The 27,508-nt window shown below is 40.2% G+C and overlaps 2 protein-coding genes across 17 annotated transcripts in view; one reads left to right on the top strand and one right to left on the bottom strand.

Moving 5' to 3' along the window:
• PALLD (palladin, cytoskeletal associated protein) overlaps positions 1-11,287 on the top strand; it is a 290,199-nt gene extending 278,912 nt beyond the window's left edge. For 9 of the 12 annotated variants that reach the window (XM_067551761.1, XM_067551759.1, XM_067551760.1 and 6 more), the window contains 5 exons: positions 26-158; positions 3,352-3,559; positions 5,036-5,201; positions 7,692-7,825; positions 8,998-11,287. In XM_067551761.1, the coding sequence (XP_067407862.1) occupies positions 26-158; positions 3,352-3,559; positions 5,036-5,201; positions 7,692-7,825; positions 8,998-9,170 (814 nt within the window). In that variant the 3' untranslated portion in view covers positions 9,171-11,287. Of the gene's footprint in view, positions 1-25; positions 163-3,351; positions 3,560-5,035; positions 5,202-7,691; positions 7,826-7,951; positions 8,275-8,997 lie in introns of those variants that run through there. The other 3 variants (XM_067551763.1, XM_067551762.1, XM_067551764.1) reach the window with 3 other exon arrangements.
• The window catches only part of CBR4 (carbonyl reductase 4), a 56,122-nt gene continuing 28,696 nt past the window's right edge, over positions 83-27,508 (bottom strand). For 4 of the 5 annotated variants that reach the window (XM_067551771.1, XM_067551775.1, XM_067551772.1 and 1 more), the window contains exon 6: positions 22,670-22,980. In XM_067551771.1, the coding sequence (XP_067407872.1) occupies positions 22,802-22,980 (179 nt within the window). In that variant the 3' untranslated portion in view covers positions 22,670-22,801. Of the gene's footprint in view, positions 152-22,669; positions 22,981-27,508 lie in introns of those variants that run through there. The other variant, XR_010920482.1, reaches the window with a different exon arrangement.

The raw sequence follows: 27,508 nt of genomic DNA, 5'->3' as shown, positions 1-27,508 counted from the left end.
AGTTTATTTCCTATATTATTTTAAGACCTCGATCTCGATCAAGGGACAGTGGTGATGAAAATGAACCAATTCAGGAACGATTCTTCCGACCTCATTTCCTGCAGGCTCCTGGAGACTTGATTGTTCAAGAAGGAAAACTCTGCCGAATGGACTGCAAGGCAAGTAAAATGTTTGTTTATGTTGAGAGAATTCTGTTCAAACTCAGTTGTATCCTATAATACTCATGCACCTAAAATTTTCAGATTTCAATAGGACTTCTAGGTACACAAAGAATGCAGAATTAAACCCCAGTGTTCAGACTTGGCCTTTTGCAAATCCTCCAATTGAGGCCTCACCCCTGTGGGAGGCAGGGTCTAAAATAAAGGATAATCTCAGTATTTCTTTCCGTAGAATACAGACAGCTTAAAAGTTTTTAAGTGAGACTTTAATACAAGTTTGAAATTTTGTCATTGATTTATCTGAAAGGTGAAGGTGATTCCTAGGATTTCCTACAGCACACAGCTGACCTTTGAGGTCCATGAAAACCATGACTAAGGCCTTGTCTACACTACAAGTTATAAGCATACATCCCCTGCTGTAATTAAACCGCTGTTGCATGTATCCTATGCTCCTTTTGTCAGTGGAGTGCATTCACACTATCAGCTCTTGCATCAACACAGGGAGCAGTGCACTGTGCGTAGCTGTGCCACTGCATGCAGGATGCTTCAGGAAGGGCTTGCAATGCCTCATGGGGCAGCCGCGTCACATGATGGTTTCGTTCCATGTGTATCCTACTAGATTGACAGCTGCTTTTCAACTGTCCTACCAGCCAAACTGACATTGAACATAAGAAGCTCACAGGTGTGTGTGTGTGTGTGTGTTTTGGGGAACAATGAGTGTGTTCGCATGCTGTCTCTAAGTTCAGACAGCAGCTGGAAGCAACTAATCTTGAGGCAGAAGCTGGTGCACAGACAGCTGATGTCCCCCACCCCCACCCAGTGGAGACCTGTACATTGTCAGGGTGTCCGCCTCCATCAGTCCCCACCTCCCTCCCTGCTTCTGTACAGCACATCAGGAATCTCTCTCACCTCCTCCCACAGCAGCCCATGTTGCCTACGTCTGTCATAGGCGAGCAGGATTGATTCCTTGGGACTTCTCCCACAGTCTCATTTCCCACACAGACCCAGAATGATCCACCTCCTCCTCCTCTGTAGTCCAGGCAGGAGTCGGCATGCTCAGCTGGGCAGTAGCTGTGTGAGCTCTCCACGCTGAGCAATTTCAAAATTTCCTACGGCTTTGAAAGGGGATGGGTGGCATGCCTGTGTAGCTGGAATGCAGGCCAGTGCAGCAGAGTTCAAGACAGTAAGCAGAGCGGTCAGGATGGGCATTGTGGGATAGCTCCTGGAGCCCAGTTACAGCACACAGCATCTACACTGATGCTTTGTTGCTCTAAGTTTGCTGCAAAAAGCTCTATGCCTCTCATTGAGGTGTTTTATCTGGTCGCCAAAGCAGCGAGAGCACGTGTAGTGTGTACACCACCAGTGTGTTATCACCAAAAGCTGACTTTTGTCATCAAAACTCTGTATTGTGAACAGCCCTAAAGGTACTTTAGTTTATTGGAAGGAATCCATGTCCCTTAATGACTACAAGGTAGTGCCATCTTGCTGCGCTCATGGCACAAGCTCCTTCCTGGCCAGTGGACTGCAATTAAATCCACTCCTATGAGGAGCAGCCAGTGAGACCTTTGGTGCCAGGGAGGAACAGCTCACTAATAGGACTCCTCTCTTTTTTTTTCTTCCTGGTTTTACCCAAGAAGTCAGTAAGCACAGCCCTGAGATATTGCCTGCCAGTGTGTCCTCCTCCACTGGCTCAGCAGTAACTAAGACCCAAAAGTTGTAAACCTACATAGCAATGAGTGTGACTTTGACAGAGATGGTGAACTAGAAACAGCACACTGCTCCCAGGAACATTCTTCCCCACATACTACATTTTATATGACAAATATTACCCTAAACTACTTTAGCGGCCCTTGTAAATTGAAAGAGACACAGCAGGTTTTAGTGCTCTTTTCTCTAGTAAGCATTAAAGCATTCAACAACATCCCTTTTTAACAAACACTTAATTTTAACCTACTGCACTGTGTATGTGCGTATGTATATATAGAAAAAGAGAGATTTTCTACATAGAAAGGCACCTGCTGTTAAGAAAAAAAATAGATGAAGAGAAGGACTAGTGGACAGAACTGGTACTAGACAGCATATATCCTGTTTTTATTTTTCTGATTCATCCTGTCTGTAGTGGCTTTCATTCTGAAGGTCCCAGAGATTTAAAAACTTACATTAATGGCAGTGTAAAGAATTCCTTTTTTAATTACAAATTTCAATCACTTTTTCCTTTTTAAGGAAGTTTCTTGTCCAACTGCAAACATTTCACTGAACCCATTCACCTTAATTTGGTGAATTATGAAATGAAGGGAGGTAACTTTTTCCCCCTCCAATAATAGTAGTACCATATTGTTCCCCTCCCATCCCCTTCTCATGTATTAGACTTGAGAATATTGCCTCCCTACATTCTGTTTGGAAAGAACTTTTGACCCTTAAATTTATCCTGCATACAGCTTAAGTGTGAGTTCTCTGTTGTACTCGTGTGAGGTGACTGCCAGTAACGCTCTGGAAGAGATCTAATGAGGGCTAACCAGTGTGAGTGGAAAGAAGCACTTTCGGCCACCTTCCTAGCTCAGAGAGAACAACCTCCCCAACTCAGTTGTGTAAACTGGACATACACGTCCATGTGAATCTAACACACACACAATGCCTTTTTAGTCACCCATACTTTTAGCCCATTTGGTTTGTTTGAAACCTTAGAGGTGGGACTGAAACTCCAAAACATCTGAATAAAAAGTTCTGTAGATGGCACTATCTGCAATGACCAATACATAATTCGACTTGGAATTCAATAACAGATTGTTCTTTAAAGGAAGAATTGCTTTACAAGCCAGTTGTCATCCTTTGTAAATTTCCCACAAGAAAAAGTCTGAAAAACTTCTTCTCAGTCAGAATTTTGCAAAACTGCAAAAAGATGACATTCAATTTTTTGTTCTGTAATGTATTACTTTGTTAGGTATATTCAAGATATATTTCGATGCTGGTCTTGAGTCAGTCATACTTATGCACCTATGGCGTTGCAGAAGGTGTAAGTTACCCCAGTTGAGCTAGTGTGTGTAAGTGAGGGCGGCCTTTGGTCCATTATATTTTGTCATACACATGAATTCTCCCATGGAAACATTCTTCTTATTTCTCTGTAGTACCAAGTAAAAATTTCCCTGCTGTTTTTCTTTTGCTAAGGCTCTGTCCCATTCTGTTTCTATTTAAGGTCAGTGGATTACCAACTCCAGATTTAAGCTGGCAACTCAATGGAAGACCAATTCGTCCTGATAGTTCTCACAAAATGCTGGTGCGTGAAAACGGTGTACACTCCCTAATCATAGAGCCAGTCATGGCTAGAGATTCTGGAATCTACACATGCGTTGCCACCAATCGAGCTGGTCAAAACACATTCAGCCTGGAGCTTATTGTTGCAGGTAACATCTTCATGCTAAGACTACATATTGAAAATAGTTTGAGGTCTCCGTGAAATACTGAAAAAAAAAGTTAAAGTTCTCTACAAAGACTATGGAATTATTACCCACTAAAATTAGTATCACATGCATTCTAGGAGGTGAGTGTTTGACTTATCATATAGTCAAATAAATGCATATAGTGCATGGATACAAATGTACAAAGAGAAGCGTAATTGCATTTTATTACTTTGAACCAGATTCTTGCCTATGCTCTGACCCTTTTGTGCCTCTCCAGAAACACAAAGAGGCTGTAAAACTGCCCTTAGACTGAGAGATGAAGATGCCTCTACAAGGAAGAAAATTCTGGGTTTATTCCACATGCCACCCCAAAATAGGGGGCATGTGGGGAAGAGAGAGGGCCAGAAGGCATGGCAGCCAGCAGAATAGTCATTACAAGTTGATGTTGAGGAAGCAATGCAGCCCAAAGCATTTACTCATATTTGCCTGCTCCCTTGAGTTCTGTGCTAAACACGGCTAAGCCAGACCCTTGCAAGAGCTCCAGTGTCTATATCTTGAGTGTCTCCCCTCAGTGGTTTTACACTGTTGCAGCATATAGCAAGTTCTTGGGGATCTGATAGGTATGTAGCAGCCTATCAGGCCCCTAATCAGTGCTCAGAGCTTCAAGCACTCCTGCTCTTGACAGAAGAGCAAAGAAACTAAAAGGCAACATTTAAAAAGGAAAAAATGAAGTACTTCCTTCAGGATGAGAGAACAAATCAGGGGACAGATGTTAATCATGTCACTTAATGCACTAATGAAAGGCATTCAGCTACTATGGTGATGAGCACAGCTTCAGCGCCTATACAGAACAGGAGGGGGGGAAGGGAATGTGTGCAGTGGACTGTCTTGTTTTGAGGGGGTGTTCTTGTTTTGCATGGGAGGGATGATCAGCTTCTAGAGCTCATGCTCACAGGATATTCAAAAGAATGAATAGAATAGGAATAACTGTTGAAAGGACACTAATGTTAAAATATTTTATTGGTGATTGATCATCATTATGCAAGGCATATGCTGATGCTCCGTGGGGCCAAGAAGAACTACTCCCCTCAACTGCGTGCATAATTGCTCACAAGACAGGATAGGTGTACTACATTTGTCTGAATTACAATTGGGGCAATAATGGAGATCACATACTAGATTAGATAGCTCCCAGAATCCTCAAAATGAAGCCAATTCAGTTTAATGATTTTGTGTGTCTTGTTCTCCTAAAGTGAGAATTTAAACTTTTCACCCTGCTCTATTAGAACTCATCTTTCTCCCATTAGTCATACACAGGACAAGTTTTACTTCGCTGAAGCAGGTTTAAACCACTTATTTTAAAAGTTTCCTGCCACTAAGTAATGGTTTCAAATCTTCTATTTAACTGCAGAAGAGGCTGCATGGTAATAAAATACTGTCACTGTAAACATTGCTGCCATTTCTACATTGTTTTCACAGCTAAGGAAGCACACAAGCCGCCGGTGTTTATAGAGAAGCTACAGAACACAGGAGTGGCTGATGGATACCCAGTGAGACTGGAGTGCCGAGTTTCTGGGGTGCCACACCCTCAGATATTTTGGAAGAAAGAAAATGAGTCGCTTACTTACAACACTGAAAGAGTGAGGTTAGAGCATTTTAGTATTATATAGTTAATGTCACTGATGAAGATCAAGGTAAATCATGCCAAATAACCTAACATCCAAGCAATAGAAAGTAAAAATATCTAAGACAAGGTTCACAGAGGGACCAAGGTGCCTAACTGGCACTTTAGCTACCTATGTTCCAGAATCAGACCCCACTGCGAATCACAAAACTGCCCTTCCAAGCCCTGTAGGCACCTAACCTCACTCTGTGTCTAAATTTTTGCAGTAAAAGTTCCCTATGTTCTTGCCTCTGAGCATAAGCACCTCTGCCCCAAACCAGACATTCAAACACTTAAGATCCAGGGATTCACAAATGAGGGGAAGATGAACAGACTGGTAGGTGAGCGCTGAGCCCACTTAGCAGACGAGCTATCTGCTGAGGTCCTTGCTCCAAATGAGTAAGGGAGGAGGACCCCTTCCCTTATAAATTCTAGCTCAGGCATGAGTTCTCAACTGTGATGTGAGACAGCCAGAAGCCTGCTTCAATGAATTTTTTATCCACAGCAGAAAGAATTCAATAGCAAAGCCTGAGGGAGTCCCATATCAGAATAGCCTCGTGGTTAGAGCACTCTCTTGGGAGGCAGCAGATACCAGTTCAAATCCCTTCTCTTCCTCAAGTAGAGGGGGACTTGAACCAGAAGTGTGTCTCAGGTGAGTGCGCTAACCTCCCACCCCTAAAAATCCCAGTATGGGAGCTAATGCTAAGAGAAGGTTTGCAGCTGAGGATTTGAGCAGTGGGAGGTGCCTATGTCAGAGAGGGGCATGACTTCACACACATCTCTAGGTGAGGGGACTCCTAGCATGCTGGCTTCTGTGAATTCCATTTTAAGGTATCTGTCTCCCACCTTCATTGAATAAATGTAAACATATACATGTGGGAACTTTACCTTGGGAAACTGTGACGGATAATCAGATGAACATGAGCTCTCCATTTGATGCTGTGGCCAAAAGAGCTAATGTTACCCTGGGATGCATAAACAGGGGAATCTCAAGTAGGAGCAGAGAGGTTATTTTACCTGTATATTTTACACTGCTGTCCCCATTCACAAAGGATACTGATAAATTGGAGAGGGTTTGGAGATAAGCTACAAGAATCATAAAAAGATTAGAAAACATGCCTTATAGTGACAGACTGAAGGAGCTCACGCTATTTAGCTTAGTCAGGAGAAGGTAAAGGGATGATTTGTGTACTGTCTGTAAGTATTGCTAGGGAACAAATATTTAATAATGAGCTCCTTTATCTAACAGAAAGGAAACATGCAATCCGATGGCTAGAAGTTGAAACTAGACAAAATCGGATTGAATTTTTAAAAGAGTAATTAGTCATTGGAGCAATAAAAAGGGTTCTAGTGGATTCTCTATCCCTGACAATTTTTAAATCAAGATCAGCTGTTTTTCTGAAAGATAGCTCTTCCCTACAATAACCCCTGGAGCTTATGTGCTATATAGCAGATCATACCAAATAAGCACATTGGTCACTTGTGAGCTTGGATTCTACAAATCCCTGAATAGAAGCCTAGGCACTGAACTCAGGCTTTCTGAATCCCAGTAACTTTTTAGGGGCTTAAGTTTCATTCTGAATCTAGCCCTTAGTGTTTATTAGTTGCTCTACGCACAAAGTAATCCTCACAAAGGGCCTGTGAAGTATTAATGTCTTCCCCTTTTATAAAATGAATTTCATGAGGCACATGACTTTCTCAAGTTCACACCCAACCCAGGATTACAACACAGTAATTCCTGCCATCTCATCCTCTGTTCAAACTACTACCCGATGCTACTGCAATTTTTCTACTAAGCCATTAGACCCTTTTTTTTTTTTTTTTTTTTTTAAAGGGAAGGTGTGTCATTAAGCTGGGGGGGAAAATATCAATCATTCCACTGCTTAGTATTAAAAAAAAAAAAAATTCTCTACCTTAACCACTTGTGAAAAATGTTATCAATGCCATTGCAGAAAGCAGACTGCTATCAATAATAAATTTGTTTTCTTATAGTAATGAAACAATAGGTCTAATATTCTAACTGACTTCCCTCACTACATAACTATTATATAACTAAGAATATTTATTATCCTTCCCCAAGTTTCTTTTTTGAAGTTTTGACTTGGAAATACAATTGAAACCCGCTATCTAAAGTAGTATCTTGAATTGTAGACATGCAAGAGATCGGTTACTGAGATGTTAGCCGGATGTTACTTATGCATCTTAACTTGTTTTGAAATTTAGTGTAAAAACAAATGTTTTAAAAAATTGACAGACTTAAAAATTATGCTCAGCTTTATTGTTCACTTGCTCTGCCCATATCTCTCATTACTTTTAATGGGAGTTGCATGCTCATCAAGCAGAAATAACCTATTATCTGTAATTTACTGCTTTAAAATTGTGCTTGTACAGTAATATAAAAACCATACACTACATCCACACTGGCTGCTGTGTAATTTGAGTATTAATAATCTTTTATTCTCCCCCATATAGCATGCACCAGGATAACCATGGCTACATTTGCCTGCTTATTCAGGGAGCTACAAAAGAAGATGCTGGTTGGTATACTGTGTCAGCTAAGAATGAGGCTGGGATTGTGTCCTGCACTGCCAGGCTTGATGTTTACAGTAAGTGCCTTCTATTCTCATACATGCCATTAAAGTCAACCAATCTACCCAAAAACCAGCCGTTCTAAAAACCTTAGTTTAGAACACAAAGGCTTACATTGATCTCTCTCTCTCTTTTGTTCATAGTTTCTCCATAATAATGATCCTCATCAAGACAGCAAATACCCTGTCAAAGTATATTTCATCACCTTTCAAATATTTATTGCAAACCAAGCATGCTGGTTTTTTTACTTGCTTAGTATATTACATCTAGCTTATTTACACGTGCATCCTTATCAGTAACACTAGAGAGCAGCATGACATTTTCTGTTGGTCCTTGTTATAGTGCTCTACTACTATCAGCTTTTAATCTTTCGTAGTACCTAAAACACACTTGAGACAAGTACCAATGGTCCAGAACTACAGCTCCTGTTTTCTTTTAGAACTTAATTAGCCCGATACAGTTCCTCTATTGTGAATTCATCTTCAACCAAAATTAGGTAAATTGGTCAGATTAGTGTCCAACACTATCACTTTGAGCAAAATGTTTATTCTTATTCAATTCACATAATAATGGGGGAGTGATGGTGTAATTTGTTACAAAGCAGCAGGTCTGAACAGAACTCTGCCTAGGTTTATCACACCACAGTTCAAATAGGGAGACTGGATAACCAGTGGCTGCCCAATTGAACAAAATCAGGAATAATTCCATTAAAGATTAGTTACCAGGCCAGATTCTAATCTCCCACTAGTGTATTTTCACCCACACAGTGAAGATAAATGTTTTGCACTGTTCTACAGGTATTCTTCTGGCTATCTTTGTACATGGCCAGTGGGAATGTAATCACAGTGCATGGCTTTCAGAAGGAAGTGTGGGAAGGAGGCGACAAGGCTTAGCGTGTGAGCTAGACAGCAAAATAGTGGCTAATGGGAGGCAAACAATTTACAATCTTAACCTGTGTTATGCACAAGAAAAGTGAGGGCAGTGGCTGTTAAGTAAATCAGTACATAAAGTAAGAAAGCTAGAGTTGTTAATTCCCTACCATTCAAGTGGAAAGAGTTCATCAATCCTTTATAAATGGGAGTTTATGAAGGACTGAACAATACAGGAGTATATCTATCTATAGTACTTTTGATATCTGAGTTAAGGTGGTTGAACTAACTTTTTTTTTTTTTTTTTTTTAAATCTATAGCTCAGTGGCAACAACAACCTCAAACCATCAAGCCAAAGAAGGTGCGACCCTCAGCCAGTCGATATGCAGCACTTTCTGACCAAGGACTAGACATCAAGGCAGCGTTCCAGCCTGAAGCAAACCCAGTTCATCTGACATTGCAGTCTGGCTTGGTAGAGAGTGATGACCTGTAGACCTGAGCTGCCAGATGCATCATTTTATTTCAAAGCAGAAACACTGAATGCTATTGCCTTGACCAATGATACTTCTATGTCACTTTATGTAAAGCCAGACACCTTCAAGTACAAAAATCCCCACCTTAACCATATTATTTCTTACTCATACCAAATTAGGATAGGTAGCTGATTATTAATAGAAATGTTCACATTGCACAGAAAAAAATCATTCACCATTCAGTTCCTTATGCCTTTATTGCTAGAGCTCTTATGAATAACCTTTTTCATAAAGGCCAAAATACTGAAGTGAACCAGATTTTTCAGAAGTAAACAGTGTAATATTTATCACCAAGTGCCTTTCTAAGCAAGATGTAGATGCTACACGATACTAAGGGTGTGAAGTTTCATTTGAGGCCATTAGACAACCAAGGAAATTGAAACCATATGGTTATTTTTACAGTTAAAAAATGGCAATGCATCGTGATAGCTACAGTGAACAAGTGCAATACTGTTAGAATAAAAAAGGAAGGGAGAAGGAAAAACTGAAGCAAATGCCTTGTCTCTACAAATTGCTTTCTTTTCTACAATGAGAAAGGAACTACTTGCCTTAAGTGTTAGAACTGCCAATACTATATAGCAAGGCTGACACCTTAGTCTAATTTTTTTTTCTTTTTTGCCAGCTAGGAGGCTTATTTACAAACATACTGCAAAGCTAATTTATGCATAAATAATTTAACCTAGTCAAGATAATGAAGAATGAGAGCTGAGGCATAATACTCTACTACAGACTGTAAATCCTAGCACTCAAGTGAGCAATATTTTTGGGGGAGAGAAAAATGCCAATCCCATATTTTTACTGCGTAAGGTTAGCAAAAAGAGGTCAGAGGGGTAAAAAATCTGGATGTTTTTTAGTGTTAGGATCTGTTTTTAAAGTGAAATCAGAACACTGCCATTCACACATTTGAAATTCTAAGGTCAGCAGAAAACTATGGAGTTTATGTACTGGACATTTCTGATTGTTTAGAGCTTGTGAGTATGTTTTAGGAATGTAGAGAAAGTGAAAAATGGAGTGAGTCTGCAATAGGAATTTAAATGACAAGCACATATCATAGCTGGTAGGATAGTAGATACGAGGGAAGTAGAATGAAGATGGAGAAAAACCTTGTGCCATTATAATTATTTTCTTAACATAAGATGTGTAGTGGTCGATGATAAACATTTGTTCTCTTCTCTAGTTTATGATACCACAACAACAATGCTGTGGCTAGGGGCTGTGTGCAGTAGGTGAAGACTTGAGAACAAAGGTTTCTTTCAGAATGCAAAGCAATTCCACATCAAACTGGACTCTACCTAGTCTACTGTACTAGGCAGTTTTGACTCACAACCCCTGCATTTTAGTTGAGGAGGCAGAAGAATTTGAATTGGGCCTGATGGGGGGAAAAAAACTGAGGTATTGATGGTACGAGCATACTTTGATATAAAAGGAACACCCTGTATTCCTTATATGAAGCACATATATGGTATCTTTCATTATTTATAATAAAAAGTGTTGAACTCTTATCTCAGCTCAGTTATTCAAGTCCAGTTAGTTTTTTTTATTGTTTGTGTACTACCCTATATTTTGCATTACTGCTATACATATATTGCTTCATACCTCTTTGTAAGTACACAAACCAAGCTTTTCTTAGTGACTAATAAACTTTAGCACAGAAGATAGTACTATTCTATGCAGACTGGTGAAGGTTGACCACGGTTACTTACAGGCAATGCTTATCTAAATTAATGTCACACAGTCTGTCATATGGAAATATTTTACTTATATTTTAGAGAAAAGTATGTCTTATTTGCCAAGTTTTTCCTGACTGTGACATGTTAATTTACTGTTTGTTTAGCTTCACTAGCATTATTTTGACACCTTTTATTTGTATTTATAAAAAAAGTACTATCATTACTTTGGATTGTTGTGTTGACAATGTGGGTTTAGCATCAATAAATATTACACAAATAGAAAATTGTCATTTTCTGGGGAAAAGTAGTCAGTGATTTCTATGAAGGGATCCAAATATGAAATTTAAACACTAGACATTCACAGAAGTGTAGGGTTGTGATCTGGGAATAAAGAGAGATTCTTTGAAGTTTCTAAGGCTTAGTATGCATTTACCGGGAAATTTGGTGGCAGTCGACAGAAGTTGTGCAAGCTACTCAGCGTACCTTGTGTAACTCTTGTCGACTTTCCCTTTAGCGCGCCATCTCTGCTGTGCCAACTGGAAATGTGCTCACATCAACACAGCGCTACACCTTTTGAGGTGGTTTAATTTAATCGACTTCCAGATCGACTGAGCAGGTTGTTACTGCCGCTCAATCGATCCAGATAGATCAATCTGACAGCAGCAAATTTGCTGCCATCAGTGTGTACGTACTTTAAGAAGAGTCAGAGGGAATCTACTTAGCTGATTTAAACCTGAGTGGGGGAAAATGATTATTATAGTGCAATAGTTATAGCAGGGGTGGCCAAACCATGGCTCATGAGCTGCATGTGGCTCTTTTACAATTGAAGTGCAGCTGGCAGAGCCCTCCTCATTCTCCACCTATCACAGTGGGGTGGGGAGCTTGGAGCTTCTGCCCCACTGCAGGGTGGAGGGCTAGAGGATTCTGCGCAGTGGGGTGTCAGTAAGTTTGGCCACCCCTGAGTTCTAGTTTTCAAAAAGGTTCATATTCAATGCACATCTCCATCCATCCTGCAAACACTGTTGCACTTGAACTAGCTACAGTACCCCAACCATGGTACTTACCTAGCAGAAGACAAACTGGAAGTGTTTCATGGAAGCCAGCTTGTGATTAAGATCAGTTCCTGAATAAGTTTTTTTTTTGTTTTAAATAATAGAAAAATACTGTTTAGTAGGTACACAGAATTGTTTGGCAAATAGCCACACTTTCTAACACTTATCACACAGAATACTTGTTACTGTCAGCCTTAAATTACCATTATCTTAGTGTAAACACAGGCTTTACCCAAAGAAAGACCATCCTCACTCTATGTTGCAGAACACTAAATCCAAGAAGAAAAAAAAAAAGTTGTACTCCATATGTTGTAAACTCTGCCCTTTACCCTCCATGAAGAGAATCAATCTATTCAGTAAAGCTCTAATTAGCTATTTGGTTCTGATTCATATCTTTAGGAACAATTCCCTACAATTAACCCCCTAGCAACTGACTCAGCAAACAAAATGAGAGATTCAGTCTAGTTGTAATGCCATTTGATACCAATGGTGTTGTACTGCTTACACTAGATCAGTATTTGGCACAGTAAATTAAGTCTATGACTTTTGAGTACTGAAGTACTTGTTTCAGAGAACAGCCTGTCCCTAGTTTCTTGTGCCATTGGTAGCTCCCATCAAATAGTTTATGTAAACGTTTTGCTCCTCAAAAGAGAAGAACAGACAAAATGTCTGTCATTGACTTTCTTTATGCATACCCACATACAAATAGTAAATCAGAACTTAAACTAAATTGTAAGACTGTTTTAAAAGAAAACTTGGCTGTGCTGTAACATTGAGGATGTTGTGGGTTTACCAATGGGGGAAGGGGGAAATCAGTGTAGCATAAGCATGGAGAGAAGTGTGCTCACCAAAAGGCTATAAACCTATGTGACGTTAACTGAAATCAACGTCATTTTCTGAAGGCAAATTAAATTTTGTAGCCAACTATGCTCAACTGAGACCACAGAATGTGGTGGTGGATATAATTGATGATACAACTAGTCACTCTAGAGTCTCGACTAACGGGTTCTCCACTGTCTCAAAGTCCTCTGCAACTAAATTTTTGAAGTGAGATGGGAAACCCTCCCCCTTCAAACACATTTACAATGCAATTCAAGACTAGATGCAGCCCTTCTCTGTTGCAAAATTTCAAAGAGCTGTTGGAGCAGGAGGAAGACTCCCCTTAATAGCAATAGGAATGATGTGGCTGAATCCACCTACTTTACATAAAATATGTTTTCAGGTTTGTTTGGGTGTTTTTATAGCCTATGGACCATATCTTAACACACTGTTTTTTTGCAAATCCACTCCCTTCACTTCCTTGATTACAAAAACCTAGTAGCACCTATAGCAATTGCTTACTTGAGTTATATCTACTTTTAACAGCTGGAAACAAAGAGCCAGCACCTCCTGATGTGTCACAGCTATGTGGATCAAAGGCAAGTGAATAATAGCGCAGTTTAGGCTTTGAAAAGTTTAACTTTTCCAGACACACTACCTTTTAAAAAATCATTTTTCTTCACATCAAGCAACTGAAGTGTTCATTACCATACCAACATCTATTCTTATCTCTGCCTCCAGCCCAGGTTTTGTGCTCAAAACTTCTTTCATGGGGGCTTAAACCTTCCCCTGCATCATTAGGTCATGAAGCAGTAGAGGATCTGCTCCACTGCTAGCAATGCAGCCTCCAAATTCCAGTAGGCTATGCCGCTTATGTGTGTATCCCCTCCCCTCCCCTCCCTAGGTGAAGTAATCATCTAGATGAACCATCCATCATTTCCCCACTCAATCCAATCCCACCTTTTATGGTGCAGGAGGAATTCTGCATGCTGGGATTGAGAACTGCTGCACCAACTCCCCAGACTCACTGATTATTGATTTTTCTGCACCTGTGATTGGTAGGATTTGCCCAGATTAATCTAGTTCTCAAGTAGCAACAAACATTTCCCTTCAGCACGTTTCTACTATTTATCATGCATCTTAAATAGCCATGGTTCAATACAAACAGAGAAGGGGATTTGCTCCTTTACCCAAGGAGTTCACAATCTATACCACACAGTTTGCCCCATTCTTTGGGCTGCCTGAGAAAGTGTGGGTTTGTAATGTGGAATTTGGATAAGGCAAGCATCACTTAAAAGGTGAGATGAAAAGACAAAATACATTGATTAAATTCCATGCTGCACTATGTTCCTGCTAATAGATTTGGGGGTTGTAGAATAAATCACTCATAGGGAGAAAAATCAAGACTAAGAAGCATCAGTACCTGCAGGGAAATGACCACATACATGCCTAAAGAAGAGTACAGACTAACTTGGATCCAGTGACTCTAGGAAATAAAGTGACTACAGTGCCATATAAAAAACCAGACTTTACTACTGACCTCACTTTCTCCTTCTGTAATAGTATAATTAAGACAGAAACAGCTCCACTGCAAGAGAGATTGCGGGAGGAGGGGAGAGATAGTAAATGACCACTGCTCAGACTGATTAGATCATTTACAGCAGAAGCTATAAAATCTCATCATACTGAATGGGCTAGATTTTGCCAGACTACATTTTTTTTTAATTGTTTAGCTAAACATGCTGTTAAAATTGTTTGGGACAACTCTTGGCCTAAAGTTAGCAAAAAACAACTCTCTCAAAGTACAGCTACAAATAGGGTGACCAGCTAGCAAGTGTGAAAAATCAGGCTGGGGGGAGAGGGGGAATAAGGCGCCTATATAAGAAAAAAACCCAAATATCAGGATTGTCCATACAAAATTGGGACATCTGGTCACCCTAGCTACAAGTGGGAATTGTATTACCTTATTTCTATTATGCAACTGCTCAACTTAAAGCCCTATGCAATTGTTCTAAACACTACGTACAGTGGTTTGAAATGGAACTATGCTTGGCAACTCTTTTCCACTTTTGAACCTAAGATATCTCTTCCCACATGATGAACAGCACAGTTGCTTATTCTTTGTCAGTTTCTAAGGGACTATTTAAATATTTTAAAAAAAGAATCAGGTTTTTATCTGCAGTACCTTCCTTAGCTCCCAACAAAGGATCATCATTTTGTATGAAACAGATGGGCAGAAACACAGCATTGTAATATTTCACCACTACTCACTATGGCTTCCTTACAGATACATTTCCTCTTCCACAAGCCTTCAGAATCCAACACTTACCTACACAAACCACTAAGTGAATTTGAGAGACTACACATAAAGTAACTTCCATTAATTCTATATTTCCTTTTGCTATTCAGTCTCTTGTCAGCTATTAATTTATATATTTCAGTCTGACCAAAAAAGTAGTTTAATTTCCCTTCACAGATAGAATCCTAGAATGAAATTCACAAACCTGTCAGTAATATTTTCACTGGAGTAACCTATCTAATAACAAAGTAGCAAATTCTATACAGAGCACAGGAATGGTAATCACAATAATGATCATCACCACAAGGGAATTCCCTTCTGAATCAGAGAATGAAAGATTCTAAGACGAAACTAAGCCTCTCTCTCTCTACAATGTTCCACCCAGAATAATCAGTTATATAGCTTGCATAGTATGTGGAATTCTAACTAAAATAACGACATATGTAGTACTACACTATTCTCTGATGTCACTTGTTTCCCTCAAAAGTAATGTATGTCCTGTAGATGAACATAAAAGGAAAACTTGATGAACAAAAATAGAGTTGTCTTCGTGAATCTTAAACACATCGTGAGGGACCTGGAACGCCATATGCAGTAATTTTGTCTCAGCACAAACATCAACAAAACTGATTTTTAAATTTAAAAATAATTTCAAGGGTAACAAGTCTGGTTACCTACCTACCAGGAGTATGATTGATTACTAACAGAAAATAAATTTTCTTGCTTGTGAAATAAGATGGCAAAATCCTCAATGTAATTTCACTTTCAGTTAATTATGCAACATTTCCTAAAAAGCCCACAACTGAGACTTGGAGGAACACACACACTCTCACTCCACTCCCCGCACTCCCACTCCCCCCCCCCCACACACACACAGCTACTTACCTTACTGTAACTGCGGTTCTTTAAGATGTTTGGTCTATGTGGATCTCACTTATGGTTCACATGCATCCAAGATCAGAATCTTTTCACTCGCAGCATCTGTTTCAAACATGCCTACAACCTGCATTTCCCCTTCCCCCTTAAGGGCGTACAGAACAGAGGGGCCTCAACCACCTCTCAACTCCCTTCCTAATTCAGAGTCCCAGTAAGAATGGGAGATGGGTTAAAGGGATCTACACAGACAAGATTTCTAAGTAATGGTAAATTTCTTACTAATTTTCTTCCTGTTAGGAGCTTCTCTCCTCATTCATCACTAATGGTTACATACCCACCACCCATGTAAGTCAGAGGTAAAAGACTGTTACTTACCTGTAACTGGTGTTCTTCGAGATGTGTTGTTCATGTCTATTCCAAGTAGGTGTGTGCGAGCCACATGCACAGTCCACCAGAAACTTTTCTCTCAGAAGTACCCGCAGGCTCTGGTGCCCCATGGAGTCACGCCGCTATGGTGTTCTATATAGGGGCCTGCCGACCCTCTGTCATGGTCAGTAAGAAGGAACTGAGGAGGCAGTCACTGGAACTTGGCTGCCCTTGCTTGTCAAGTGCTTCCCTCGTGTTTGTTCTTTAAGTAACGGTAAATAGCTTCAATAGTTCTTTAGACAGTGTTAGTTAGTTAGTATTGTGTAGATAGGTTAAATATCCCACTTAGCGGGTATTTAGCTCCCCTTCCTTCTGGGGATGGGGCATGCCTGGCTTTAAGTCCTGTGGGTCCTGCTTGAAGCCTATGCCCAGGGACGACCCGCACTTGGCCTATCTGAGGTGCCTTGGGGAGTCTCATCAGAAAGAAAAAAAAAAAAGTGTAAAATCTGCAGAAATTTCAAGTCCAGGACCCAGGAGCGCAGCCAGCGCTGGAAGTTCCTGCTAATGGAGGCTGCCCTTCGATCTACAGAGCAGGATCATCAACATCTGTAAGGAGTGCCCCAGCTGCTACAAAAGAGTGGCGGACAGGAAGGAAACAGTGCAGAGAGCCTTGGTACTGGCAAGTGTCCCCAGCACCAAAGGAGCCCAAGCACCGGCAATCTCCGGCACCGAAGCCAACACATGCGGAGAAGCGGCACTGTTCCCGTTCTCCGGTGTTGCAGAAGAGCAGGGACAAAGGGTGCTCCTTGACCCCTAAGTCCAAGCCTGCGGAGGCTACTAGAGTGTGACCCGTGCCGGGACAACTGAGCCCCTGGCATTCAATCTTGGCACGGTTAACTCCAGGCCAGAGAAGAGCCTTGTTGAATCCGGTACCGGTACTCTCCCCACAGGGGGAGAGGGAGGAGGAGGAGGGGGAGATCCAGCTTCCCTCCACTCCAGACACTTTTGAGATGGCCAGGGACCTTATTGAAGAGATGGCTGCGCTGCCGTCCAGCCGCCCTCCGGAGCAAAATCCGGCACCAAAGAGACCCGTGGTCCTGTCCAGGGGCAAACCAGACATGATGACTAGATCACAATCCTCCCAGCACCCTTCACTGGCACCACCCCTCCATGGTCACCGAGGAGCAAGCAGCTCTCATCTGACTCCGAGGCAGAGTCATATGCCTTGCAGAGGAACTGGCACTATAGTAGACAGTGCGGTCGGGACACTCAGCCCTTTGCGGTATCATGGGCACCGCAGTGGTAGATGCCGTCACAGGGGCCGTTTTGGACACCCTGGGCATACCACCACTCAGGGGTCCCTCTCGGTGAGATCCAATTCAATGGCTTCGGGACTAAGAGATTGGCCATCCCACTCAGCGGCAAGTGCCTCGTGCAGCGCTGCAGATAGCTCGGACCTCAGCACTGGTGCCGACATCGTGCATGATCTCGGCACCAAGGATGAAGAACCAGCACAGGATCTGTCAGGAGCCCAGGACCCACATATCAGGGCATCATCATCCTCAATCACCAGATGAGGCGGTGGCTGCGGCCCTACCTGCACCAGTTCCAGATGACAGCAGGGCGCATCAGGAACTGCTCCACAGGGTCACGAGGAATATGGGCCTACAGGTGGAGGAGACTGTCGAGAGAGTGGACCCTATGGTGGACATTTTAATACCTTTCTAGAAGGCCTTTCTAGGGTGGCGCTCCCCCTTATTAAGATCATAAAACACCATGATTCTGTGGCAGACACCCACCTCTCTGGCCCGAACAGCCAAAAGAGTAGAGAGAAAATACTTTGTCACTTCAAAGGGGAATGAACATTTTTACAGACACACCCCTCCCGGGTTGCTTTGGTGGCATTGGCCAATGAGAGGGAGTGCCAGGGGCAGCAGGGTCCCACCCCTAAGGCAAAGGATGCTAAGAAGTTGAACCTCTTCAGGGAAAAAAATATATTCCACCAGAGGGCTCCAACATCGGATAGCTGCAGGTACTTCTGAGGGAAAACTTTCCGGCAGACTGTGTATGCAGCACACGCACACCTGCTTGGAATTGACATGAGCAAGCACTTGAAGAATCCAGTGTTGCAGGAGGCTTCAGGATTAACCCCCAGCCTTCAGATCAGGCCACCAGAAGAATGCTCCAATTATTAGCACTAAGGCAACTTCTTCTAATGCAGTGGCTTTCTAGCATCACCATTCTGAATCTCTGACCTCTTATGAATTCATTTAGTTGTCTCAGGTACAGAACAGAAGACATTCCTCTTTTCTTTTGGAGAAAAGGAAGTCACAGGAGTAGAAACCCCTCCTTCTGAACTCCTAAAGTACTTTTATGGCTCCTAGATTAAATAACTAGCCCACTTCTTCCCTCAGTTGCCTCTTGAGATGAGTACCTGAAGAGAGACAAGAGAAGGGCAAGTGGTGGAAGAGACAAGGCCTAAAATAGTATGGAGTAGCCTTTGATAGCTCCAGTATCCACTGTCTGAAAGTAATCCTGGTCCATGCCTGAGAAATATGGTAAAGGCAGGAAGGAAAAATGGTGCGAGGGGGAGGAGAAGGAAACTTAGGTGGGATTGGTACATGGATCTCAACTTGAACATCAAACCTGTTTGGAAGAGGATATAAAATGGGTGGTAGAAGAAGAGAAAGGAGTCCTGGGAGAGATTTAATCCGATGATCTCTTTATGTAATTTTATCCTTCTTAATAAAATGCTTCTGCAGTATTTGGTGTATGCTAGAATCAGCATGGCTTTGTTCCCTGCTATCACTGCGCACTCGTTAGAAGTGGTTTTTTTTATCAAGAGATAAAAGGAATTGATCACAATTTCAAATAATGACAAGTGACTACAAAAATACAAGTAATACTAACATAAACATAGATACTGAGTCACAAATATCTCCAGTTGCTTTCTATGGGCCTGATCCTCAACCATGACTATCCATAACGGGAGTCTCACATGCTCAATGTCACTCAATCCCAAAGTGAGCATAAATGACACATCTATATGACACCAACCAAGACTGGCTCTCATTTAGCATCTCCAAGCACACATGGTGGTACCCTCATACCAACCACTGGCAATCTATAGGGGTATATTAAGTCTCTAAAAATATTGATATCAAAGGTTTCATAATCTTATCGTCTACCCTAGTCACTAGCTAAAGTTGTTAAAACCTTAGAAAAGTTTGAGGACAAAAGCAGTCAAGAAAAGGTAATTTATTTGACCTGATCTGATGTATACACATGAATATGATAAAACAGAGTGGGCAGAATCAGATTATTGCAGTCCAGATAGACTTCTTCCATGGAACCAGGAGAAATGGCATTAAGGGACCTCAGAACCTTAACCCCTATAATGCTAGTAAAGCTAAAAGCAAATGCCCTCAATACTTCCAAGCTTCAGCAGAGTTGTGCCTACTTACATAAGCATTGAATATAACCTTCAGCCCTTGTAGGTTAAAAGGTATCTTCTTCCTGCCTCACGTTTTTTCACATGCTTTTTTGCTTGGCTGATTTCATCTTGATTTTGTATCTACAATTAATTATTTGCATTTGGTTTTGGGAAGGTCAGCTTTAATTAATTTCCCTTAACTGAACTGCATTATTAGGCACTTTTTTTCCTTTCTTGAAAGAAAGTGTACCAGGTGCTATCTAAGTAACAGGTAATATACAATCATCTCAACCTCCTGGAACATCTCTCATTCTGTGTTAAAGGAACAAGTGAGGAGAATAGGCTATGAGCCATAGGTACTCACCTTACTCTGTAATTTAGAAAATATAAAGAGGTAAACTAAATTGCTTTTGTTCTGAGTTAGACAAACACTATTAACAATGGACAGCAAAAATGCCAAGGAGATGAGCTTGAAGGGTTGGTGGTTTAAAAAAAAAAAAATCTATAGGACTTAGGTATTGAACTCCCATTGGATTTTAATGGAAATAGGATGCCTAGTTGCCTTCAACCTTTTTAAAAATCCCAGTATAAATCTCAAGAGAACACAGTCTACATGGATTCAGGAATACCGGTAGCAACATTACAGGTATTAACCTTTTAACCAAAGCATTCAACTCCACCTTCCTGGAATTATACAAATGTCTTCATCCGAACCATTCAATTTCCCATATGATTATACCTTTGGTTATACTGCCCTCAAGCGGCAAAAAAAATCCCACTGAATATAATTTATTGTATTGTATAATTTATCTATCAGCTGCCTAACATATGTCCTGTATATTTTCCACCCCCCCAGTGTGGAAGCAAGTCTGTCTACTGCTCTCCTGCTGCAGTTCCTGGAGGAGGAATATATGCTAGTCTGAAAGGTACAGTGCTTACCTGAACCTCTTGTTGATGGAACATGAACTGCACTATGCTTCCAAAACCTACTATAAGTCCATAGCACTGCAGTTACCTGTTTTTATGAGTCAGATAAGGAGGTAAGAGTAAATACTGGATAAACTCTGCGATTGCAAGAATCAGGGTGAACTTGTAGTTAAGGAAAAAGGAACCTATACAACATAGCCTGTCTCACTGAGTCTCACGTTAACGACATCCCCAAGAGCCAACTATGGGTAAGCAAGGATTCCACTGACAACTCTGTCCTAATAAAGAACCAGAGAGTAGAAATAGCACACTAGTTCCTCTGTTGCTGGAGAACATGCAGTAAGAAGATGCAGAAGGAACCTAAGTTTGAGGACTGAGACATGCAAGTGTGCGGAATTGGAAGATGAAGGGGAAATTTACAACTGACTGGAACAGTCAATAAAACTATTACTAATCATATTACCTAAGAAAAAGCAGTTCAGCTGTATCACCTACCTAGCAGGAAAAAGAGGGATGTCTCTAGATTTCCAAACAGGGCAGGAGTAAGGTGAAATCATCATGCTCAGGCATGTAAACAAGTAAATACAACAATGGAAACACACAATAACTATAAGAATTGGAGAAAGATAAATTCCATTTTTTTTATATTCAGTTTTAAGGCTCTGAGTTGCCACTAAAATGTTATAGAAAAATATTTTTAAATGCGATTTTAAGGTGCCCTGCATCTTAATCAGGTTTCATAGAATAACTAGCAGGTACTTTGGTACAGTGAAAACTATATATAATTAGACATTTTTATGTATGTAAGAGCACCACTGCATCCACCAATAGCAAAAATATAACTTCAAACTGTGTTCACAAAAGTAATCCAAAACACCACCCTATTGCTAATAAACTACCTAACTGGAAAAAGGTCTCATACTTTCCTGAAACAATTATTAATAATTAGGTCTGTAGAGCTCATGCAAAACAAGTTATTTCAAGTCAATGGAAGAAAGTGGTAGATGGGCTGACAGTCACATAAACCTACTTGCTTGCAAGATACTAAGGATAAGGTATAAATAGCAACCAGTTTACTGACACTGACTGGTAAAAAGGCAGCTATGTAACAACATGCTTTGGTTTCATATTTTGGAAATATTTGGTTTTTAAGTATCAGTCACTGATAGGACATAGTACCATTTACACACTTTTCTGTCACAAATCCTGGTTTGTAAATGAAGCCCCTGTTTTAAAAAACGTGAAAAAGGTCACAGTTAAAGGTAATTGCTAATTTCAGTTCGGACTCCAGATACTGTCATAGGATAACCATACAGATATTGCACCTCTCACTTCAAGGGCCTCAACATGCATTCAAAACTTCAATGGGAGCTGAATACATATTTGAGAACAAGATTCAAAACCTTTGTTTTACACTAGATTAATACTTTTGACTGCACATTACTTCAATACCCTGAAGGTAGTTCAGCTATTCTGGAGAGCTATGAAACTTTCAGCTCCATGGCCTTAGGGGCACACAAGAAATAAAAGAAGCCATTTACATTTATTAGAAAGCACTACAAAATATATTGCTTATTAGGAAGTATTTGGTAGGAGAATAAAAACAAAAGGTGAGGGCTTTCCCCCCTACAGTGGAACTTACCATTTCATTACACATGATGCCATTTCTTCTGAAAAGAAACATTTGAAATATTTGGTCAATTGAGCAACTGCAACCACAGACCAACGAACAGGCCTAGAAATGTTAGAAGGCTGTTGTGCTATAGGAAACTTCAGAGTGATGCTCCCATTGTACTCCAAATCATAAAATGTGAATGACATTTAGAAAAAATGTATTATTTAACTTCATTGTGTGATTTAGTATAATTATTTCCCCAGGTACTCAGAGAAGTAATCAGAAAAAACTTCTATGGTGCACCCCCATGCATTTCCTTATTTGAGGTCATATATGCAGTCTTCAGTTAACTGACCAATGTACATATAATATTATAATCATACATTCTAGAGTTTACTTCACTTATGAGTATTTTATTGTTTTGATTAAAAAATACCAACTGATGAAAGCATTTTGATTACACACCTCAGAATCTTCATGAGCCAAGTTTATTTTTCCCTCCATTCAAGCCATTTTATAAGTACTGTGTGGCATTTACATTAGAAGCTGCAAGCCTCCATCTACAACTAGAATATGCCCTGTAACATAGGGAGACTCAAGAAGAAAGACAACAGCTTGTGCAACTTCATGAGGTTCTCCAAATCTTCCAAGAGGAATAGTTTTCTTCAACTGATCTTCTTTCATATGTGCAGTCATCTCTGTGTGAACAAAACCTAAGACAGAAAAAATGTTTGTGACATAAAATGTATGCAGAATTTGATGACAGTAGCTGTAGAAGTCTGTAAGAAATCCTGATATGATATAGTGGCTCTATAAACTCCTTGAGTCCATTCTTTATCGAATGTAAGGATATGAAAAAACACAGCACAGTTATTTCACTGAGAGTCAATCCAATCTCAGTGCAAATACATTTTGCATGTGTGCGTGCGCACACACACGCACACGCACACACACAGTATTTGCATGCTTATGCACATATACATGCCCTCTACTGCAACAACGATCATCAGCATACATAGGCTGGTTTGAGGTCAATGGAAACATGTGATAACTTAACCATATCAGGCTTTTCACAATGAAGAGTGACAGATTTCAGAAGCAGATCCAATCAAACACACATATGTATAGGACACCTAGATTTCTTATCTCAGTAAAATGCTGTCCTTACATTTAAATAGGTTATATTTGAAATACAAAAGCTTTGTAAAGCAAGAGTTCTCTCAGGATTTCAAAGAAGCTCTTCTTATTATTTACAAAAGAAAAGGTGAAACGGCTGTCTGCGATAATCATCGTGGTATAGCTTTTATCTGCCGGAAAGATCCTGACTAAAATTCTTTTAAAACGATTAAAAAAATATATCACAAAGTGTTCTTTCTGAAAGTCAATGCAGTTTTCATGTGAAGAAATCAAATCGATGACATGATTTTCTCCATGAGGCAATTACAAGAAAAGGCGCTTGAGCGACGTCAAGACCTCTGTTGTATTTGTTGACTTTTCCAAGGCCTTTGACACAGTGGCTAGAGAAACCCTACGGAGGCTGCTTAAACTATATGGCTGCAGAGAACCCTCTATTCAAATAATACAAGAATTTCATGATGGAATGACTGGTAGACTCTCTGTGGCAGGAAATGTTACTGACTTGTTTGATATATGCCATGGTATGGAACAAGGCTGTGTCCTTGCTCCCACATTGTTTACTATGTTACTAGCTGGCATCCTCACTACAACGTCAAGAAACCTCAAGGAGTCTATATTCACACTAGAATCGATAGGAAGCTATTTAACTTGGCTAGATTACGTGTCAGCTCCAAAGTGCGTGAAGAATGCATTAGAGAACTTCTCTTTGCAGATGATTCAGCACTAGTTGCTTAGAGACATCCAAGAGATAACTACTCACTTTGTGTCAGAAACAAAATGATTCTGATTAAAGATAAATACCAGTAAAACTAAACTTCTTTAACAATCATCCAATAGACAAAATGTAGGCAGTGATGCTGTACCTGAAGTTCTTGTCAATGGGGAAACCCTTAAAGGTGTCAACACCTTTATATGCTTAGAAAGCACAATCGCTAGCAACAACACCCCTGATGCGGAAGTTGCATATTTCATTCAGTCAGTCTCCAAAATGTTTGGAAAACTATCTAAACATCTCTGGTATCAGCACAGCATCACTACAGCAACTAAGATGAAGGTCTACTGTGCTGTGGTGCTGACTTCACTTCTGCATTCTATAGAAAAAATAACTGTATATAGGCGACACATCAAAAAGCTTACAAATTTGCAACTGACATCTGTGGCAGCTTCTAGGAACTAAATGGCAAGATTGAGTTCCAAACACCAAGATATTTGGAAGAGCTGGCATGTCCAGTGTTGAGGCACTTACAGCAGCTGCGCAACTGAAATGGACATGTCATTTTGTCTGCACGCTGGATCATTGGCTCCCAAAGATTCTCCTCTATGGTGAAATCAAGGAAGGGAAACGCGATAGAGGAGGGCTGCACTATAAGAACATTTTGAAAAGAAATTTGAAAAAAGCAAATATTAACAGAGAAATGGGAAGAAGCTGGCAAAGATAGATGTAAATGGAGATCTGTAGTGTATGATTCTATCTAGGCAGTTGACGAGCACAGAGAGGCAGCGTATCAACAGCACCATTTTCAACAGCATAATATCAAGCAGCTTTCCAATTTCTCCTGCCAAAACTGTCTCAGAGGCTTTATTTCAAACGCTGGACTCTTCTCATCATCGAGCTAACAAGTACTAAATTTCCCTCCTCCACAGTCATCATCAAGTATGATGGACAGCTGAAGAGATTTGAAATACAGAAGTTTTATTTTCAATTGAAAAAAAACAATATTCATTTTTCAGGATTCATCTTTAAACTGATTCTGTAGTGAAGAACATTAACACTAGACATATGGAAAGAAAAGCAGAATTCAAAGTTTCTGCGAAGAGAAACACACCAGAATTTACTAGACACTGAATGGAAAATGAGCCCCATGCTGATAAAATCTAACAACGGATTGTTTTTTCCTTTTCCATTCATGGATTAACTAGGAAAGATCATGGGGTATCAGAACTGAATGTACATAAGCTATGTCAGGATAACAATCAGAGGTACTCTGTTTTTATCAGAAGCTTTGATCTTAGATTTGAACATAAACAAGTCCTGATATTCAGTTTTGACTCTGAAGTGCTGCAGTATTTGAGATGTAAGAGAAATTTTTAAACCAAAAGACCTTTCTGCCCATCTCTTATTGTAGTCAGTGGAAGGAAGTGTGTTATGGAAATTTTGCAAAACAGTAGAGCAAAGAGTTTCCTTGTCAATATTGTCCATCTATAAAAAAAAATTTCAACAATCATGTCTGTGTACAAGCTTTGCTGAGACCACAATGGCGGCCAAAACTGCCTACATAATCATTGTATTACCAGTGTCTTACTGCTTTTTAAACACACTTTCGGATACCTATAATACCAAAGGCTCTTTCCCATTGTAAGCTATTATAAATGCAAACAAACATATGATACATAACATACAAAGCATTACATTACATTTTAATTAGCAAACAAGAACAGTCAACTAGCACATGAATTATGCCAAGGGGTGTCAAGCTTTTAGTAAAACATGGCGTAGGCCTTTTCCCTCCATTGGTTTAGCACTGGTGGCAACAAAAGCGCTAGCATAGACATGCTAGACAAGTGTAATGATCTACCAGGTAGTTACTGATACAGTAGATTCTGCTTATTAGCAACCTCGGTTGTGAGCAAAAAGTGGCTATTATCTGGCAGCTGCTAATAAGAGAAAGCAGGTTTTCAGGGCTGTAGCCAGGGATGGCATGTCCCAGCACTTCCCTCCCTGGCTGCAGCCTTGCAAATCTGCCTGCAGGTGGGACCTTTCTTCCAAAAAGTTGCTAATAAGCAGTATGCTATTGCCAAAACCCAAATCCCATTAACAATGACGTTAACGGTATGGGACTGGTTCCCAGCACTATGTTGCCATTAACCAGAAGTTGCTAATATCATGATTGCTATTAAGTGGAATCTACTGTATTAATCCATATAGCACTTGTCTATGATCAAACAGTACTGTGAAAAACACTTTTGAGCCAAGAGGTTTTATCCTCAGGAGCCACCGTGAGAAACACATGAGCATCTTAAAATCAATCTCAGACAAGAAAAAAGGGGATGCGATTTTAGCAACAGTGGGGACAGACCTCAATATTGATTCAAAAATATTAATAAAATTATAACTTATTTTAATATTAGATTCACAAACTTGTTTGCACCTTTAATGAATATAATGAATTTAATGAATACAGCTACAAATATCTTATAGCCAAGATGCTTGAAAATACAACATCTGTGTATATTTTTGTTATTGATGTTATAAAACGTTCAGAATAGTTAAAGGAATTGCAGGACGTTTCTGCTTTCTGTCTCCCAGGATAAGAAATTTCAGGAAGGTAACTCCTCTTTGGCTATAAAATTACATTTATCACCTCTAACAATGTCTAGTCTGGACCAGGACATCTCCTTATGTATAAGATACCCATTTTGTAGAAGCGTAATCCTTATCTGAGGACAAGCCATGTAAAATATGAATGTTTTAGGAAAAGACGGACAGTGAAGAGGACTGCAGGGTTGTGTTATGAAACCTATAAAAGTAGAGGTAAAGTGGGCTATTTTGCCCTCCCTTGAAAACCTATAAGTTTCCCACACAAAGAATTCTAGAAATATCCTAACTGAAATGAATTTTATAATTACTATTAAAACTTCATTCAGAAGAGCTTCTAGGAAAAATGTGTGGAGCTGGAAATGTTTTAAACCTTTTATTTATTTATTTCTTAAATGTTGCAATGGCAAATCCCTTTGTAAAATGCATACTGGCAAATACATTAGCTAAATGCAAAGCTCTCATATCACTACTGTGTAAATGTTAAAATGTTTCATGTATCAACATGGAATCTAATGACTTTGCTAAACTAATTACTATTCATAGAATCATAGAGTTAGAAGGGACCTCAGGAGGTCCTCTAGTCCAACCCCCTGCTCAAAGCAGGAGTAACCTCAGCTAAATAATCCCAGCCAGGGTTTTGTCAAGCTGCAGCGTAAAAACCTCTAAAGATGGAGATTCCACCACCTCCCTAGGTAACCCATTCCAGTGCTTCACCACCCTCCTAGTAAAAAACTTTTTCCTAATGTCCAACCTAGACCTCCCCCCATGCAATTTGAGACCGTTGC

Source organism: Emydura macquarii, unplaced genomic scaffold (genome assembly GCF_026122565.2).
Source record: "Emydura macquarii macquarii isolate MOO-44397 ecotype Brisbane River unplaced genomic scaffold, CSIRO-AGI_Emac_v2 contig_1363, whole genome shotgun sequence".
In the NCBI taxonomy this organism is placed as follows: Eukaryota; Metazoa; Chordata; order Testudines; family Chelidae; genus Emydura; species Emydura macquarii.
This window is presented reverse-complemented; position numbering and strand designations above follow the sequence as displayed.